The sequence below is a fragment of the Zootoca vivipara genome, chromosome 9 (assembly GCF_965207765.1).
Source record: "Zootoca vivipara chromosome 9, rZooViv2.hap1.1, whole genome shotgun sequence".
NCBI classification, from domain to species: Eukaryota; Metazoa; Chordata; class Lepidosauria; order Squamata; family Lacertidae; genus Zootoca; species Zootoca vivipara.
Window position 1 is genome coordinate 57,520,691 of NC_142592.1, and position 19,869 is coordinate 57,540,559.

General features: G+C 44.8%; 2 protein-coding genes and 1 non-coding gene across 3 annotated transcripts in view; 2 read left to right on the plus strand and 1 right to left on the minus strand.

Moving 5' to 3' along the window:
* The window catches only part of SLC15A5 (solute carrier family 15 member 5), a 43,390-nt gene that overhangs the window by 4,630 nt on the left and 18,891 nt on the right, over positions 1 to 19,869 (minus strand). The window contains exons 5-7 of the mRNA XM_035127308.3: positions 18,803 to 18,989; positions 13,932 to 14,120; positions 11,961 to 12,092 (exon numbers count right to left, since the gene is read on the minus strand). Coding sequence (XP_034983199.1) covers positions 11,961 to 12,092; positions 13,932 to 14,120; positions 18,803 to 18,989 — 508 coding nt within the window. The remainder of the gene's footprint in view (positions 1 to 11,960; positions 12,093 to 13,931; positions 14,121 to 18,802; positions 18,990 to 19,869) is intronic.
* TRNAK-CUU (transfer RNA lysine (anticodon CUU)) lies at positions 2,505 to 2,580 on the plus strand. The gene has a single exon. It is a non-coding gene; the product is annotated as a tRNA-Lys (tRNA).
* The window catches only part of MGST1 (microsomal glutathione S-transferase 1), a 70,691-nt gene continuing 62,758 nt past the window's right edge, over positions 11,937 to 19,869 (plus strand). Inside the window, exon 1 of the mRNA XM_035127312.3 lies at positions 11,937 to 12,118. The gene's annotated coding sequence lies outside the window, so the exon portion shown is untranslated. The remainder of the gene's footprint in view (positions 12,119 to 19,869) is intronic.

A 19,869-nucleotide genomic window follows, 5' to 3' on the forward strand; every position in this document is an offset into this window, starting at 1 on the left:
ATTGTAGGTTTGGAGGGGCATGCCTCTGCTTCCTCTTTTATAACGTGTACAATCTTTGTATACATACAACCCCACTTGTCACGCGAGGCGTGGAGTGACTTCAGAGCCGGGAGAGACTCTGGAGGGTCCCCTCTTGCTGGAAAACACGTGCAAACCAGTTTTGTATACCAGTTCGTGTTGAAGGCCAAACTGGGAGTTATGCTGCAAGAGCAGCTGGGCCTGTGGAGTGAGGGGTGAGATCTTTCTGCCCTTCTCTTGGACGACTGCAAACACAACTTTGTTAAGCAATTTCCTCCACTGGATCAACAAGAATAAGCTGTCAGTTGCCAGTCGGGTGCCAGCCGAGTTTGCTCCCGCTCAGTTCCTCAGACAAAAACTGCCTTCATTTGTCAGGGTGCAGAGCGGCAGCCCCTCCTCCTCCACTCCCCTTGTCTCACTCCTCAAAGATGCAACAGACTGAGCCGAACTCCCCGAGCTAGGTTTAAAACATATCATTTAACACTGCCAGCTGACTGAGCACCTAGGAACTATATACTTCCCCCTTTAGTAGCTTATAAACTTTTAGAGTCATCATTCATAATCAAGCAGCTTTTCATTTTACACATCCCAGAGGCTGCAAGGACTCGAGGAGAGAATAAGTGTGTCTGACGGGATGGCAGGATTTTATACGGGTCCCTGTGCTTACAGCTTATGGGTGGGAGGGAAATCTATTTTTGTTTGCATATTAATGAGAAACGACTTAAGTTGCACTTCTCAAACCGATATGCAAAGCGAAGCACAGCTAGCCTTTGAAATCCGCACACTTCTGAATTTTGCGACGCAGTTCTACAGCAACAGCAAAAGGCATATATTCAGGAAACAAGAAACAAAAAACACATTGTGTTGGGGGAAGATGCTTGCAGAAAAATACATGCGTTAGGCAATACTGCATACAAAAATGTGATCGTTAGGAGGAATTTGCACTGATGAATGTTCAAAAGGTTTTTCTTTTTTAAAAAAGATTGCTGCAGAAATGCGGAGAGCTGAATTTAAGACTGCGAAAAAGAGAAGCAGAGAGGAATTGAAATGGACAGATTTGCCCATCCTTAGACACAGTTCATTTTGTTGAGTTCAACAGAAAATGGCTAGAATTAGGGAACAGGGAGGAAACAGTTTGATCCACTCTTTGCTGTGGACTGACTGGATCTGACATTCTCAAAACTACTACCGTAGTGGATCAGAAGGCAATTTCCAGTCAGATCACACGTTCCTCCAGATTTTGCAATGCATTTTTCATGCGTCAAAGTCATGCTCAAAAATACATATTTTATGTTAATGTACATGGAAGTATGATTTTTTTTGAAAAGTGTGTATATTTTATGTTAAACATGGATATCTTATGTAAAAAGTGCACACAAAATAAGATCCAACGAACAGATCCAATGCACTGGAAGAAATAAGACCCAACAAATTAAGCTCCAATAAGATGAAAATAGGATGGAATTAGATGCCCAGTCCATCCCAAGCTCCCAAGTTTAGGAATGGGAACTAGAAGCTTGGCATGCCAGGGCTTGGCATGTGTGGAGCAAAGTGGTAGAATCTTCACACCAAGTTGTGAAGCCTGTTTGTTACAGACTCACTTTGAGCTCAAAAAAGTATTTGAAGTATTCTCGAAATGCTTACAGGAATAGGCAGTTCTAGGAGCGGAAGTGACATGCATATGCTTGGAAGTGTGTATCAGAAACAGACCCCAGGCTCAAGTTTTGAAGGGTTCCTAAAGTCAACTAGAGGCCAAAAATTATTTTTCATATTGACAGAATCCTCGATATTTGAGGATGTTCACATACTCCTAAATCATAGCCCTGCGATGTGGGGACTAAGAGACGGACAACGAAATTGGATCCTCTTTGCCCTCATGGTGGCAAAGAAACATATACTGCGAAGCTGGAATGACAAATAACCACCCATACACTACTCAGTTGTCCGAAGACCAAACTGCCCTTTCTACATTTGAATACAAGGCTTATAATTGCCAATCTGATTTAGACATGTTTGGACATATTGACTTCCTATATTAATCTATGCATTTAAGTTAGGATTGATGGAATATTCCTCCCGTTAATGTCAGATGGCAATGTTTTAAATCTGGCTTTCTCCCCTATTTCCTTATGTTATATTTTCAAAATAACAACAACAACAACAACAACAACAACAACAATCTTTTAAAATATTGATTTCATTTTTAATCAATCTGGCTTTTCAGCAACCGTGTAATTACACTTTAGGAAAATGCTGGTAGCAAGGATCAATCGGAGGCTGAATGAGAGGATCACCATCACACATAGGTATATTTTTATTTCAGAATTTACCTGTCATTGTAAATCCTATCAATTGTAGCTCACACCCAAATGGAACATAAAAACAATGTTCATATTCCCATTTTTAAAAACCCTCCACACATTATAAAGATTTTGAATAGTAGCAGCTAACACAATACACAGCACTACACCTATTATTTAGGTGTAGCCCAGAGGATGGCTCAGTTGGTAGAGCATGAGACTCTTAATCTCAGGGTTGTGGGTTCGAGCCCCACGTTGGGTGAAGGAGTCCTGCATCGCAGCGGGTTGGACTAGATGACCCTTGTGGTCCCTTCCAACTCTATGACTCTATGAAAAGCAATGGGGAGCTGCTTTAAACCCAGTAAAATAGAGACCACATATACCTCCTTAGGGAAGGAATTCTACCGATATGGGGCCATCACTGAAAGGGCATTGTCTATAATTTGATGGTTCTTTTTTGGTACACCCATGCAAAGTGCTTCTGAGATTGATCTTAATGCCTGGGCAGGTACATATGGGTGTAGCTGACCCTTCAAATAACCGGGTCCCAAACTGTCTAGGGCAGGGGTTCCCAACAAAAAATTTTCAGGGACCCCTCATCGAGCCACTCTTGTGACAAGGACCCCCATTAATTCCTAATCCTAAAATTAAAAAGTGAGAGCCAAATTAAGAGTCTTTTTATATTTATATGTTTTTTACAGTTGCTTGAACATCAAATGTATTATCTTCCTCTTCATCTGTAGGCCTTTGTCGTTTTAACGAACCACTTTTTAACCAACGGTCCATTTTTAACTACGCGAACTGTAGCTTCCACGAAAAACGACACTTTGTTTACAAACACTACTGTTTTGCAAAGAGGCAGCGTGCGCCAGGGAGGAGGGAGGGGAATGGAGAAGACAGGGTACCTGCGTAGTAGTGCACAAATGAAGCCGACGCGCGCAAAGCATCTTGGGGAGGTGAGCGTTAGTAGAATGCGTGCGCTGCCTCTTTGCAAAACAGTAGTGTTTGTAAAGCGCCACCTAATGGCACACAGCAGAACTACTGCCTCTATCTAATTCTAGTTTTGCGCTAGACTCTGCTCATGCAGGAAACGGCCAAAGCAAAAAATCTGTTTTCATACGAAATATATTTAATATATTCTAATAGCATCTTGCGGACCCCTCTGGCATAGCTCGCGGACCCCTGGGGGTCCGCAGACCACCTGTTGGGAACCACTGGTCTAGGGCATTAAAGGTTACCAGCAGCACCGGAACATAGTAAGCTGCCTTATACTGACTCAGACCATTGGTCCATCTAGCTCAGTGGCTCTGCAGGTTTCAGAGGGCACATTCCCAGTCCTACCTGGAGAAGCTAGGGATTGAAGCTGGGACCTTCTGTTTGCAAGGCAGATTCCCTACCATGGAGTTGCACCCTTTCCCTGAAATTTAAACTGGACCCAGAAACAAGCAGGGGCCAATGTATGTCCAGGGGCTGCCATACGTCCAGATTTCCCCGGACATTACTGAGATTTCAAAGGCGGAATTGATGCCTGGAGGGAAATTCCGAAAGGCGGTGCTTTGTCCTGGATCTTAGGGAAGTCAAACAAAAAAAAATGGGTTTGGGGTCTTCCTAAAAAATCTTAACAACTTTCGTAAATATGGCAACCCTAAACGTACCTGGTAGTTTCACAGCAGTCTTTAAAGGCTGCCCCATGTACAGTGCATCCCAACAGCCTAACATGGATGTAATGGGGCTCTTATAACCGAGGCGAGATGGAGTCAAAAGGAACCGGTTCTGGGCAGTCTCCTCCACTCTTAACCTCCAACCCAACCCGAGTGTACATATTTGCACTGCAACTTTTTAGAAAAAACTTCTCTCCATAACAAGTAGCACAGGGGGATAGGTTTTGTCATGTGTCTCATTAAAATGTCAAGGGAGGTAGAAAGAGCCTCAAGAAATCCACTTCCCCAGCTTGTACTGAAAATATCACTGTCACCCGTCATCTGTTTGCACTCATCAAATTCCCAAGAAGTCTTATTTTATCATATTCACACCACCCTTCATAGATACATTTTAAAAAATGATTAACGCCACTTAAAGCGCCGGGTGACTATCTCACCCACTTTGCCAGCAAAAATGCAACTCTAGACTAACAAGATGCTACGGGATGCAAATGAGGCTCAAATATCCTCGTCTGAAAGTTCCTCGAAATTCTGCGCCATTGCGGATCTGGGAAATTTGGGTTCCAATCCCCAGGCTAGAGTGCCAGACCTGTCGGATGGACTTGGAGACTTGGCAATATGATAGCATCCCTTCTGTAGCAGAACAACCAACATAGAGTTAACTGGAAGTCTTACTGTAATGCATGGATGCCCAAATTAATCTTTGATATTGGCGGCTTGTGACCATTTGTACTGGCAGGGTGGAAGGTAGGGAGGTGAACAGTAGGTGGAGCCAGAGCCAATGACATTGTAATTCTAGTTTCCCCCTCATCGTTTCCCCTGCTGAATTCTACAAGATCAAAAGTGAGACTAAGGAAGAGGAAGCTTATAGGCAGTGCTACCCTCTGGACTGGTTGCAAGAAGGCAGGCAGGTGGGGGTGGTTGGAGGTTGGTGGTGCTCCAAAAGATCAGTCTCAATTGGCCTTCGGTTTATCACTCAGCCCTGTCCTCTCCCACCAACAACAAGAGTAATGTATTTATGTTCACAGATGTAATATATAATATATAATATATAACCTGATTGGCTGTGTAGTTTTGTGAGAGTTTTCCCTGTGAAGGTCCGTATAGTTAAAGCTATAGTTTTCCCAGTAGTGATGTATGGAAGTGAGAGCTGGACCATAAAGAAGGCTGATCGCCGAAGAATTGATGCTTTTTAATTCTAGTGCTGGAGGAGACTCTTGAGAGTCCCATGGACTGCAAGAAGATCAAACCTATCCATTCTGAAGGAAATCAGCCCTGAGTGCTCACTGGAAGGACAGATCGTGAAGCTGAGGCTCCAATACTTTGGCCACCTCATGAGAAGAGAAGACTCCCTGGAAAAGACCCCGATGTTGGGAAAGATGGAGGGCATAAGGAGAAGGGGACGACAGAGGACGAGATGATGAGTTTGACCAAGCTGTGGGAGGCAGTGGAAGACAGGAGTGCCTGGCGTGCTCTGGTCCATGAGGTCATGAAGAGTTGGACACGACTAAATGACTAAACAACAACAACAACAACAACAACAACAACAACAACAACAACAACGGTTCAGGTATAAACAAAGTTAGCTGCACTGAAGATCCACTTAAATTAATGGGACTTTGCTCTAGGCAGGAAAACCAAATGTTAGAGTATTCCCCAACAGATGGGTCTCCAGCCTCTGCCTGAAGACCTCCAATGTGAGAGAACCTACAGTTCCACAAGATACAGTCATACCTTGGTTTAAGTAGGCCTTGGTTTGAGTACTTTCAGTTTAAGTACCCTGCGGATCCGTCTGGAACAGATTAATCCACTTTCCACTACTTTCAATGGGAAAGTTCACTTCACATTAAGTACACTTCACGTTAAGTACGGACTTCCAGAACCAATTACACTCATACTTTCGGTTAAGTACGCTCCAGGTTGAGTACTCCGTGGACCCGTCTGGAACGGATTAATCCACTTTCCATTACTTTCAATGGGAAAATTCGCTTCAGGTTAAGTACACTTCAGGTTAAGTACAGACTTCTGGAACCAATTGTGTACTTAAACCGAAGTACCACTGTAATTGGTCTCAGAAGTGCAACAGCAGAGATATTACATGTGCAGCTCAAGGGTTAATTCTTTTAGTGTTAAAGTCAACAAGGTAGGAGGCTGGAAGATGGAGGTGTTGGTTAGAAACCAGCAGTGAAATAATATTGACAGATGTAACATATAACCTGATTGGCTGTGTAGTTTTGTGAGAGTTTTCCCTCTGTATGTTTGGTTGAATGTCTCCTTGACATGTACAAGGTGTGAAGTAAGAAAGTGGGCTGCATTCCTTTCTGGGCAACCTTCCAGGTTCCGCATGCCAGTGGTGGGTGAGGACAGAGGCAAAAGTGGGCAGAGCAATGTATGTAAATTTTGTACACAGGCGTTCAGCACACTCCTGTCTTTCCTCCACCCAGGCAAGCAAAAGGCATGATCAGAGTTCAAGGACTCATTCAAGCTGGAAGAAAAACACTCTAGGAAGGTTGCAATGTTATCCTTCCAATAACAAAGCGAAGTAGGTTAAGCTAAGAGATGGTGACTGGCCCCAGAACGCTTCATGAGCTTCATGGCCGAGCGAGAATTTGAACCCAGTTCTTCTGGGTCCATGCCCAACATTTGAACAATTACACTGTAACGGCATAGGTGCACATACTGCAATACCGGAAAGCACAAATGGCTCCTCTGTCTCAAATTTATTTTCTCTCTGAAGTGATTATAGGTGTTAAGAATCCTTAATTGCATCAAAGAAAGAAAGAAAGAATGAATGAGAAAGATCTTGTGACTCGACACATTTGCAGAGCAGCAAAATGGCACCACATTAACATTACTTAACATGTAACATTTGCAACACACACCCGCTCCCGCTACGCCCACCTCAGCTGGCAGAGGATGCATTACAATTTCTTGGCACCTTGGGGAGATTTTTGACCTTAACATTTAGCAAAGAGGAGAGCAGTAAAAATGATAAATTAATTTAAAGGTAGAGGGGGAGAAGAGGGGTGAAAACAGTTGGGAGTGATCAGGTATCGGAAAGAAAAGAAGGTGAAAAGTGAGTGGGGAGTTGGACATAAATTCTCAGATATTTAAAAAGCCTGCCATAAAGTAGATTCAAAGACAACACTTCCCCACAGTTACTGATCCTTCTTGCCCCAAATCAAAATAAATAATAATTTCCTCTGTTTGGGGAGGGCCATAGCTCAGTGGTAGAGCATCTGCTCTGCATGCAGAAGTTCCCAGGTTCAATCCCTGGCTTCCCGGCAACTCTAGAATTGTAGCTCTTGAAGGAGAATAGGGGCCTCTCAGCACACTTAACAAACTACAGTTCCCATAATTCCTTGGGGGAAGCCATGACTGTTTAACAGAGTGATGGCCAAACTTGGCCCTCCAGCTGTTTTGGGACTACAATTCCCATCATCCCTGACCACTGGTCCTGTTATCTAGGGATGATGGGAGTTGTAGTCCCAAAACAGCTGGAGGGCCAAGTTTGGCCACCACTGCTTTAACGTATCACAGTGCTTTAAATGGACGGTGCAGAAGCAGCTCTTAGGACAACTAGCTGCTAGCCATGTACATAGGCCTGGTCTGATTTGGGACACTTCCCTGGCACAACTCTTACACCAGAGACAGTGCTGTTCAGTGGTCGGTCACACTGTCACACCAGCATACCCTCCAACATCCTGCTGATGAAAATCGGAGCACGGCTGGGCCACTCAACACTCTTTAAATGACCCCCCCCTCTGCCAACGCCTCTCTGCTTCCTCCTAAATTTCATCCAGTCCCCACACTGACCCTACCTTCCCACTGGACAGCTCAACAGAGGCCCACCCCTTCTCACTTGGGTCCCCTGTCACTCAGCTCCCTCCTCCCTTGGGGCTCACTACTCCCCCAGCCTGCCCCATCCTGCACCTGTGCTCGCTGTCACCACTCAGGTTGTTTTGTCCTAACAACTGCTCGCTGGCCCTCTCTCCCACTCCACCCACATGAAGGCTGCAGGGTTTGTTTTGCTTCCAGGTGACGTTTCACCGGGGGGGGGGGGAGGGGGGACTTCCGGAAGTGGGCGCCACTCGGGCCACGTGGCACAGAGGAGGAGAAAGAGAAGGGGGCAATGCACAGACCCAAGGAGAGAGCATGGCACCCAAAACGCATGTCTTGTGGTCCCACGCTCTGGCCAGGAGCCAACAGACTTGTGTCAGAGTGCAGGAGCCAAAATGGGACACCCCGGGAAAGAATCAGAAGCTGGAGTGTACAAATATCTGTTGGAAATATAAAGAAAAGGAAGGCACTTTCTATCATATGTGGTGGAAGTGCAAGGTAATAAAAGCATTCTAGGAAACCAGAGGCATATCCACTGGGCACAATAGGGAGTGATATCCCACAGAATAAGAAAAGATTTTTTTTTAATATGCCACAGCAGCAGCGAGAATAGTTTTAGCCAGCCAATGGAAAAGCGAGGCAATACCCTCTAAAGAAGAATGGATTTATAAGCTAAGTGAATACACCGAGTTGGCAAAACAAAACTAACAGCAGCCATGAGACCCCAAACATATCAAAATTTAAAACTTTCCATGTTATCTTTTGAAGAATACATGGAAAAATACTGTTCTTAAAAATATGTTAATATGCATAGATTAAATATGTAAAGTAGATGTGAGAATATGGATATATGCCCAGTAAGTATAGATTAAGTAGGTAAAGCAAAGATGAAAATGAAATCAGGAATGGTTGTAAGAGATGAAGATCCTTAGAAATGCAATGAAATAATCAAATTAAAATTTAAGGAAGTTGAGCTGTGGTGGAGGGAGGTCACCGGGCAAGGTCTCTTGTTTGAGTTTGTAGGGACTATATGTATTACGTATATGTATATTTGTGTTATTTGTATGCATTATTTTTTCCCTCAATAAGATTATTAATTCTAGGGGGAGGAAGCATTCTGGGAAATGATATATAATTATCTGAAACAAACAAACAAACAAACCAGAAGCTTTTTTATTAGGAATTTAGGTGCCAAAATCCAAGGGAACAGAAAAGACTGTCTATGTATGCAACGACAGCTGTGGATGCTGCTAGCCCAGAGGTGGAAAGAAGACAAAGTTCCTACCAGAGAAGAATGGCAGATAAAGTTGCTGGACTATGCTGAATTGGCAAAAATGACCAGAAAAATCAGGAAGACCAAAATTTTAATAAGGAATGTATATATTGCAGCAGCCTTTGGCTATAAGCAATAAACTTGATACCATAATAAGGAATGGGGAAAATTTATAATTTACCTTGGAGACCACTGTAAACAGTTAAAGTCGTTAGCGGGATTGCAATAACACTTGTAATGTAACGAGAACTATGGATACAATGGAGATTTATATATATATATATATATATATATATTGGATTATTATCAAAGATTTGACAATGGGACCCACAGAGGGGGAGGAGGGAATTCCAGAGATTCGTGGGAATCTTGTACTTATGGAAGATGTTGTGGCATGGTTGTAAATTTTAACATGTAAAATCAAATAAACAAATGGGGGGGGAATCAGAAGCTGGAATTAATTCTGGGGTGCCCTGTTTAAATTAGGACAGTTGAGTGGTATGCACTACAATTAGGAAGACCCAGGTTCAAATCCTTACTCAGAGACACAAAGCTCACTGGGTGACTGTGCCAGACTCCCTCTCCTCCCCCCTTTCTCTCTCAGCCTAACCTACCCTAGTCTGAGAAAAGGCCATAGCTCAGGAGTAGCGAATACACTTTGCAAACTCAAGGTCCCAGGTTCAATCCCTGGTGTCTCCTGGTAGGGCCTGGAAATCTCGAAGAGTCCCTGCCAGTGTAGACAGTTCTGTCCTAGATTGGCCCATGGTGTGGATTCAGTATAAGGCAGATCCCTCTGTTGCTACCTCACAGGGGGTTGGTAAGATACAAGAGAACCATAAGTGTGTTGCCCGGGGGGGGGGGGGAGTTTAACAGTTTTCCTCCTAAATTTGTGGATGGCCAGTTTGTGGGGCTTGTTAGAGAAGCAGGTCAAATGGGTGATTCAAGAGGCAAATGCTGGCAGCGGTTTCACAAAATTGCTTCACATTTCAAAAATAATAGTGTACAACAGATATTTGATACAAACAGTACCTGGTACTCTCAGAGCATCACCTCCTCTAACATTCCACCATGTGAATAATATGTAAACTCTGGGTTGCCTCCTTTGTTAGTGCAACCCAACTCCCTGGAACCACTCCAGCATCTCAAGATGATGTCGAAGTGCAGCATCCAGAGAGTTTAAGAGACAGTGCTCCTCTGAAAGCTATGCAACTTTAAAAAGCTGTTAGTGCGCACTACGTAGCGGTTTGCCAGCGACGCTGCTCCAGCGTCATACGGATGGTGCCAGGATCCCGGCACCATCCGTACGGCTCTGGAGCGCCGCCACCGCCAAACTGCTGCTTGTGCCGCCGCGGTGGGGTGCCGCCTTGTCACCCCTAGAGATGTGGCACAGGGAGCGCACCGCCCCTACGTTGCAATGCCACTGGCTCCGCCCCCTCCCCCCTCGGTCTTTCCCTGCATCTAGTGCAGGCTTCCTCAACCTTGGCCCTCCATATGTTTTTGGCCTACAACTCCCACGATCCCTAGCTAGCAGGACCAGTGGTCAGGGATGATGGGAATTGTAGTCTCAAAACATCTGGAGGGCCGAGGTTGAGGAAGCCTGGTCTAGTGTGAGTTCCTTTGTTGTCTGCTGTAGCGCTGCGTACGTCTGTTAGCAGCTGTGTTCTTGGTGACCCCCCAAAAAAACCTCAACAACTTTGACCTGCTCCCCTAAAAAAAGCTCAACCCCCCCCCAAAATGGTTAGATCACTGGCACTCCCCCCCCCCCGGGAGTAGATCGCTGTCTCTTGGCAGTTGGACGTCCCTGCTATAAACCAAGAGTGAATATGAAAGAGATGTGCAAGGATATGCTCAAGTTGCTAAACCGCAATGCGATGGACACTTTCAAAGTTGGCAGGTGATGGGTGGAAATCTCCTATGGCAGTGATATGGCTACTTTAAATGTAATTACATTTCTTGAAATGTATGAACCCTCCAGGCCTCTCTATCTAGCTGCCAGGACTCCCATCAGAGATGATACTCTCAGGGTATCATTCAAACTGACCCCACCCCTTGCCAACTTCATAATATTACTGACTTTAACATAAGCCAAGTTGAAACAGTGATCCAGCGAGCTCTTCTTAAGTTCTTAACACCACCCATCCTCCTATACCATGGCGAGGCTTAATCAATGCTCATCTTTTTTAGTAAAGATCTCCACTCCACTTTTAGAGCTTGTGTTTCTACATTAAGCTGCATTTTCTTGTTGTTAAAAAAAACCCACCTCTCAAAATACATACATACATGCTGGAAAAGTTTGCTGACTCCTGGTCTACAATAAATGAATCTAAAAAAATGTAAGAGTGGTAAAATTAATGCACCCCTCCAGACTGACTAAACGTTCGGGGTAGTTTTAGGTTTCCTAAGAAGCAGCGAGAAAAGAACGTGATTTCTGCTATTTTGCTCATCCTTAGCTCAACCCCCGTTTAAACAATTCTTTGGCAAATAAATATCCTTTGTATACATATGTGAGGGGGGAAACCTGCTCTGGTGTTCTAGTGTAACCTGAGAATCCCTAGCTCATTTTCCAAGTGGAAGAGAAGGAAGCCCTGTGTAATATATAAATAAATGCCACCCACACTAATTATACTACCTATCAAAATAGGAATGATTCATTACATTTTGATGAATCCGGCTGCAACTTAGTGACCTACCTTAATCACGAAAAAGAGATCAATACACTGCTGGCAGCTAGATTTTGTCATGTGCGTCTAATGGAAGTCAATAGCCAATAGGGAGAGGGCAAAAATCCCTACTGAGAGAGCAGTGCTGGGTGGGGTGGGAGAGAGGGAGAGAGGCACCCATCTTCACTCGGCGTAAAGGCTGTTTTACCTTGTGAGGCAGTGTAAGCTGCTTGAACAAGTAAAGCCTCCATGATGCAGCCAGCTCCATTGAAGAAAGTCAAGGCTTGAAAGGCAACTCCACGAATTCGGCCCGGCACAAACTTGTACGAAATGAAGGAACCTTTCAAGAAGCATGAAAAGAAAGAGGTAGGAAGTGAATCTCTGGTTGGGGTGCAATGGCGCATTATCACAACTGCCTGCTGGGAGTGATATTTTATGTTTTGGATTTAGATCCCGCCCGTCCTCCGGAAGGGGCCCAGGGCAGCAGAGAAACCCCCCATTTGAGAACAAATGCCCAATGCACAAATATTGCTTAAGGTAAATTAAGCTCCATGTACTCGGGAGGGGACAGAGGCAAAATTGCAATGCAGGGACCGTTCTGGGTGGGGCCCTTTGTTTGCTCTTGACAGGGCTGGAGTCAGAAGCAGGTCAGCCGAAAAAGCAGAGCTAGCGAAGTTAACTTTTTATTTAAGGCAACAACCATGCACTCAGCAACAGTCTCAATGGGTCTTGCCCTGTGGAGCAGTTGCCAGGACTGACAGTTCCTGCCTTCTACCCCCTCTAAGTCTCCTCCTCTGCCAGATGTTTTCAAAGCAGTCTCAAACTGTGTCTGGGCTCCATCCTACGCATCACTCTGCAAATCCTTGGAGACAAGGGGGGAGGGGAGCTTGCTCCCCATACTCTTCAGCAGCCTTGTGTCTCCTCCTCTGCTTCAGCCTCTGAGTCAGAACTGCTTTCTGTCACAGACTCTCCCTGCTCTCTAAATCCTGTTGCCCCTTCAGTATCCAACAACCACTCCCACTCTTCTCCCCTCTGACTTCTCCCTAGTGTCCCATCACCAATCCCCAGGCTCTGAGCCTTTCTTAGGGTTGCCATACATCCAGAATTTCCTGGACATACCTGGGATTCGGGCATTGGGAACTGCGTCCGGGTGAAAATCCCTGAAATGTCTGGGGAAACCTGGTTGTATGGCAACCCAGATTGGAAGTAGTTTTTTGAAAGAAAGAAAGAAAGAAAGAAAGAAAGAAAGAAAGAAAGAAAGAAAGAAAGAAAGAAAGAAAGAAAGAAAGCTCTAAAAACCAACAGCTTTTCTGTCCGGATTTTCACTTTCTGAAATATGGCAACCCTACCTTTGTCCCCATGGCTTTCCCTTGGGGGTTCCCTGGCTGGTGCCTCCCACCACTTCTCGTCATCCAGCCAGTCTCTGACAGCTCTTAACTTGGAACCTGTCCCACCATTGGCCCTTAGAAAGATCAGGAATGAGGAGCCTGAAGCCCTTTGCATGCTATCGGACTCCAACTCCCATCAACCTCATTCAGCATGGCCAGTTGTCAGGGATACAGAAGCTGTAGTCTAGCTTTGAGGGCCTTCTGGCAGTTCCTTCACTGTGAGAAGTGAAGTTACAGGGAACCAGGCAGAGGACCTTCTTGGTAGTGGCACCCACCCTGTGGAGCGCCTTCCCATCCGATGTCAAGGAAATAAACATCTGACTTTTAGAAAGCGTCTGAAGGCAGCCCTGTATAGGGAAGCTTTCTAATGTGTGATGTCTTACTGTGTTTTAATTTGTTGGAAGCTGCCCAGAGAGGCTACTACTACAGGGAAGGACATCTTCTTGGTCACTGAGCCCCGTGGGGTGGCATCTCTGAACTTGCTTTACACTCTAGCATGGGAGGTCCTGCCTTTCTCTAAATGGATGGAAAGTCCCACTGGGGGTAGTAAATGAAGAATTTTCTCATGGCCGCAAAGAACTCTTGTTCGGCGATCAGCAACCACAAGAATGACAAATTAAACTCTTTCCATGCCAGTGATGAATGAGACTGCTCAGAGAGGCTGTGGAACAGTGCCAGGGGTGAATATTGTGACGGAAGGTGCTTTGGCTGTTCCTGTTCAAGCAGATGCCATTCTGTGCTGAAGCCGGTTGCTTTTTAGGCTAGGAAACGAAACAAAAGAGTCCCCTTACAGGTGGGAGTCGCCAGAGCTTCTGCCAAGCCGAGGAAGATGTATTGTGGGGCCAGATGGATGCACGGCATGGAGGAGACGAGGAGGACTTTGCCTGAAAGAGTCTGTTCCACCAAAGGGAAATGCTTCCTGTGTACCTCTAAAAACCCAGCAACCATCACAGAGAAGGTGGCAGATGCGTAACCTACAACTGGGTACAAAAAGGCACAAAGGAGGCACAGAATCATTTATAAAACTATACCTTGCTTTTGGAATTGCAACTGATATACTGGAAGACAATGAAGACACTCCATTTTGTACTCTGATAAATATTAGAAACTCAGAACTGAATTTCTGCAATCCTTGATTTTCAGCCTGCAAAAGGAGGTCATTTCTCACCAAACAGGGCAACTCTAGTCACATGTCTACTTGCATGTCGGCCACCCATGGCTAGCAGGAGTGGGGCCTCACTTCTGGCTTTGTTCCCAAACATCACATCTCCACGGCTAAACACCCTCTGACCTTCACCTGCCTATCTAGCTACCTATCTATGACTTTTTTTCATCCAGAACTCACAGGAACTGAGTTCCGGCACCGCTTTGATGCATTGCGGAACGGTGGCATGGCACTTGGGGCTGTGCAACAGAGGCTGCGGGTGGCACGATTGGTGTGGCTCAGTGGAGGCATAAGGAGAGAAGGTTTTTTAGGGTTCCCCCCGTAAACAAAGGTCAACTAGTTCTGGCACCTTTTTTCTAGAAAGAAAGCCCTGTATCTATCTGTCTAACAATTGATAACAAATACAAAACAATACAGCTTGTAGGTAATAATAATAATAATAATAATAATAATAATAATAATAATAATAATAATAATACAGTAGTACCTTGGGTTACGAACACGATCTGTTCCGGATCGCGGTTCGTAACCCGGAAAAGTCGCAAACCGAGCGCCATTTCTGCACATGCGCAAAGCGCGCGCGCCGCTTCTGTGCACGCGCGGGCCGAAAACACTTCCGGGTTTGCGGAGTTCGTAACCCGAACTGTTCGCAACCCGAGCGGGTCGTAAACCGAGGTACGACTGTACTCATCTGCATACCCAGGCACTATGGGCAGCCACAAACATATATAAGGTAAAGGTAAAGAGACCCCTGACCTTTAGGTCCAGTCGTGACCGACTCTGGGGTTGCGGCGCTCATCTCGCTCTATAGGCTGTGGGAGCCAGCGTTTGTCCGCAGACATGTGGCCAGCATGACAAAGCTGCTTCTGGTGAACCAGAGCTGTTTAATGTTTTATTATGTTTTATATATGTTTGTATGAAAAATATAAAAACATAATTAAACATTAAACATCTCATATAGGGCTGCCTTTAGATGTCTTCTAAAGGTTGTAAAGTTACATATTTCCTTGGCTCAGGGGTCAATTCCATACCCTCCAACATAAGGAAAAGTGGGACATTCTAGACTCAAATCAGAAACCAGGACGGCGTCTGGGACTGTCCCTGGAAAATAGGGACACTTGGAGTGTCTGGAAGCTTAAGTTTCATTAGTTTCATAGTAGATCTACCCCCGACCCTCTGTGGGGGCTTTTGCCTGACTGGAAGGTAGAGACAGAGGTGTGTGCAAGTATGTGTACACACATACTTGCCTATTGTACACATCCATTGCCCCACCCACATTCTCCTCTGGCTCCATCCACCACATGTATGGGGTTCCCCAATAAGGACTGTGGCCCTTGAAGGGAAAAAGGTTCCTCACTCCTGCAGTAACCTAACCCAGATAGGGTGGTAGGACCAGATTCCTGAGCCATGACAACTTGACATAGCATCACATCTTTTCTTGAAGGTCCACAACTTGCTCCAGATTCTTCCACTTACACACCAAAGGAAGCATTCCAGGGATAGCTTCTCTTCTTATGCCCATTAACTATAACCTCCCAGACATTCTTTTATAAAAAGCTTTCGCAGTGCCACGCCAGATACCTTTTGAAATGTTTAACCTTTCAAACTTGTGCAGCAGCATTAGACTTCAGAACTTCCAAGCCACAACTTGGAGAACCACCATCATTGCTATCTGAACGTTCTTTCCTACGATTCAGTGGAGGAACTGTTTTATTTTAAAATCCCAAGTAATTGCCACCTTCTGTTTCATGCGCTTCTACTCTGCAGCTTTACAACAAACTTAATTAGGCTAATTCTAGTCAGATTAATACTTCCTGTCTTTTGGCACTGGCTGCACCACATGCAATTTGGGTCCTGAATTAAATACTAGGAGAACAGGAAACATCAATTCCTAAGTGTGCACGTCTGTTTTCAACTGCGAGGCAGGATGGGAAGAGTTTCAAATTGGACGAGCAGCTCAGTTGTTAAATCCAGGCAGAAATGAGGAAATTCGCATCTATTCCCTTTGTTCACTGAATCTTAGCACTGAAGTCGGAAGGGGCCAAAAGGAATCCCTGTGTTGGAAACCTCAATCCATTATAGAGATAGGTCAGACAATGCAAGGATGCGAGTTCACGGTCAAAACCAGTGCTTGGAAGGCTCATCTTATTTGATAGGTATGGTTTTATTTCTTAAATTTCTGTCTCACGCTTCCTTCCAAAGGAGACCAGGGGGGCAAACACACAAATGATGAGGCATCTTAAAAACAATTGCAGCACAGGTGCAGACTGGTGAAGATCTCTAGTTAAAAGCTTGTTGGAAGAGGAAGGTCTTCACAGTAGGTGGTCGAAAACTCAACAGAGATGGTGCCTATCTAATATTCAAGGGGAGGGAATTCCACTGTGAGCCCAATTCCTACATTGTGCACAGTGGACCCTCCGGCATTGCAGGAGGGTCTCACCTGCAGAATGCAGTGATCAGCTGGGTATATAAGGGGTGAGATGATCTTTCAGGTATGCAGGCTCCAGGTTGTATAGGGATTTATACACCAGAATCAGCACCTTGATTCTAGCCTAAGGGCTCATCTACACCTCTGCAAGTCGCACACATAGGAAGCATGGGTCCTTGAGGTTTACCGCTTGTCCAGTGCTCTCCATGCATAGTCCAAGCGTTTTCCTGTTTGCCCTGCCACTTCCCTTACTCTTTACCACTGGATCGGAGCAAATGTCAACCCATGTAAAAAATGATTGATGTCCGCTCATCAGGGTTGCTCAGAGTGGCTGGGGCAACACAGTCAGATGAGTAGGGTACAATTAATAAATTGTTGCTGTTGCTGGGCAATGTTTTCAGAAGTCAGAGTTAGCTAAGTTCCTATTAAAACTCAAAGTGAATTTATCTCCCATCCCTACCTGTAAGTCAGGTCACGGTTATCCTCAAATTGCAGACAGAGCTGGTGGAAGCTGAAACAGTCTTTGTCCCAAGTCCCAAAGCAGGATCAGGATTTGAACCAGGGACTTTGGTGCCTTTGCCACTACCCTATACTATGCATAGGTGTTTGATTGCATCTGTATTGGAGGCATTCTCCCCACCTCCAGTTCACCAGACCATTGCTTGGATTGAAGTTTGCTGGATTATCACTTTCCCCTCCATACTTCTCCTTCATAACTCAACAGAATGGGATGAGGATTCTTTCGTGTAACAACCTTGGTCAACAGCGCAGTTGAAGACTAGGAAGCAGGCCACAAATAGAATCCTATTCTCACTCCCAAAACACACAGCTGCGCCTAAATATTCAGAAGGTTCCAAATTGGAGCAAATATATTCGGTGCTTTAGGCAAGGTCTAAATGTGAAAATTACATGCAAGGGACTGTCATGCCCTTTGGAGTAGGATCAATTGTCTTTCAGTAGATGACATGGTAGTGCTCGGAAGACAGTACAAGCATATTTTTTTGAGAACATTTCCCCACTCCCATCCATTGTTTCCAATCCAAAAAAACACATTTGCTCCCTGGTGGAACAGCTGGCTGTGAGAAGAAGAGCTCAACAAATGGTTTGGTGAATCATCAGATTCAAAGAATCACAGAGTTGGAAGGGACCCCAAAGTCATCTAGTCCAACCCTCTGCAATGCAGGAATCAATCCCAGACAGATGGCGACCTTCCATGAAGGAGAGTCCACCATCTTCAAAGGGAGCCCATTTCACTATTGGGCAGCTCTTATCAGAAATGATGGAGAGGTATGGAGTGGCAATCACCTCCTCCCCCATTTTGTCTACACGACGCTTGAATGGCATTGTTGACTGGTGGGCCCATTGGGACTGATAGGATGGAAGATAGGGTTGCCAACATATTTTATGAAGGTCTGACCTCTGACACCAATTCTGCTTTCCTGAAATGTGTTAATAGTTCCCTTTTCAGATGATGTGTGTCTCCCCCCTCCGTACTTCTTAACTCAGTGCAAGGTGGTGTTTAATGAAGCTGGTGCGAAATGGTTGGCAAAACATTGGGCTAAGTTGCAGAAAGACCGGGTTTAGTTTTATTTATTTACAGTACTGATATTGGCGACCCAGCAACAAAATTCCCCATGTAGCTCGCAGAAAATGCCAGATCTCTGCACAGCCATGAGTTTGCTGGATGGCTTGGGGCATACCATTATCTCTCAGCCTAGCCTACCTTACAAGGATGTTGTGAAGGTACAAGGTGTTTATGATCTCCTTAGAGGAAAGGAAAGCTGCAAAATGCAAGGAACAAAATAATTGTACTGTTTTCCCAGCGTAAAACCACACATTGCTCAGGTACTGAAGACGTGCTTAATAATGAAGGTGCCCCTTTACAGATATACTGTCAAGGAAAGGTAAGAATCAATGAAGCCACAATCAATTATACCCAAGCGTTTTAGTTAACAGATCCTCCGCATCACCTCAAAACAATTCATTAAATTTACAAATACTGTTTGGCTGCCAAGAAACACAAAACCAATAGCTCTTGCACATGAAAATTAGTGTATATTAGTACTCACCAATACAGACTGCCGGGAATCGTCCCCTTGTTTCAGGACTAAAGAGACAAGTGTTGAGACACTCCAGCACAGGAGCCAGAATTAAGAATGGCAGGATGCTTATCACATTCATGGCTGCTACTGGCAAGAGAAACCCATTCAGATTCAAATTTGAATTCATTGCCTGCAGATAATATCCTGATGGTATCTACATCAAAAGGGGGAAAGACCATAACATTTGCTTGTTGGCATAATCGGCTTCTGTTTATAGGGGGAACAATTCTCCCACTTTTGTCCATGCCCATTTTAAAGGTGAATGCTTTATTCTAGGTTGATATATAGGAGAAATGAGAAGGCTGTGGTTGAAGCAGGCACAATTTGTTTAATTTTTTGTAAGGATCGCCAAAGCAAGGGGCTGTTTCCTCCTTCCATGAAAGTGAATTCTATAAATTCAGGTTATGCATTGTGTGAAGAACATCCTTTTCTCAGTTCTGAAGTCATTGCCAGGCTGCCTCAGTGTAGGACCCCAAATTCTAGAATTATGGTAGGAATAGAGGACCCTTTCTCTATCGCCGGCCATAAACAAAAAAGCATCTCAGTATTTGCTTTTGTTTTTCTGTACTAAAAACTTGCAAACATTTTTGCCTTTCCTCACCGGGAAGATGCGCTCCAACCTCTTGATTATTTCATTCCCTCTTTTTTTCTATAACCATATTGCCCGGCAGAGGGCACTTAACAATTCAGTTCCAAGCTACTTCCAAGTACTTCAGAATCTGCTGCTGCAAAGCCCCAGCCGCATCTCCAAAGAGCTTGCAAGGATAGTTCCTGGTTTCAAAATTACAAGGCTGTGAGTGGTCACCTTTCAAATTTATGAGCTCATGAGTGAAACAGTATTTTTAGATTGAACCAGATGCAGCGTTGAAGTACGACAGGATCCTGTAGTACAATGACCTATAGTGGCCGTTACGCCCTTCAACTGCCCTGGAAAAACAGAGAAATCTAGTTTTTTCCCCACAAGAGCATGGTGGTCATTTGGGGTATCACAATTCCATGCCATGATCTCACCCCAGAAAAAAATGCGTTTTCCG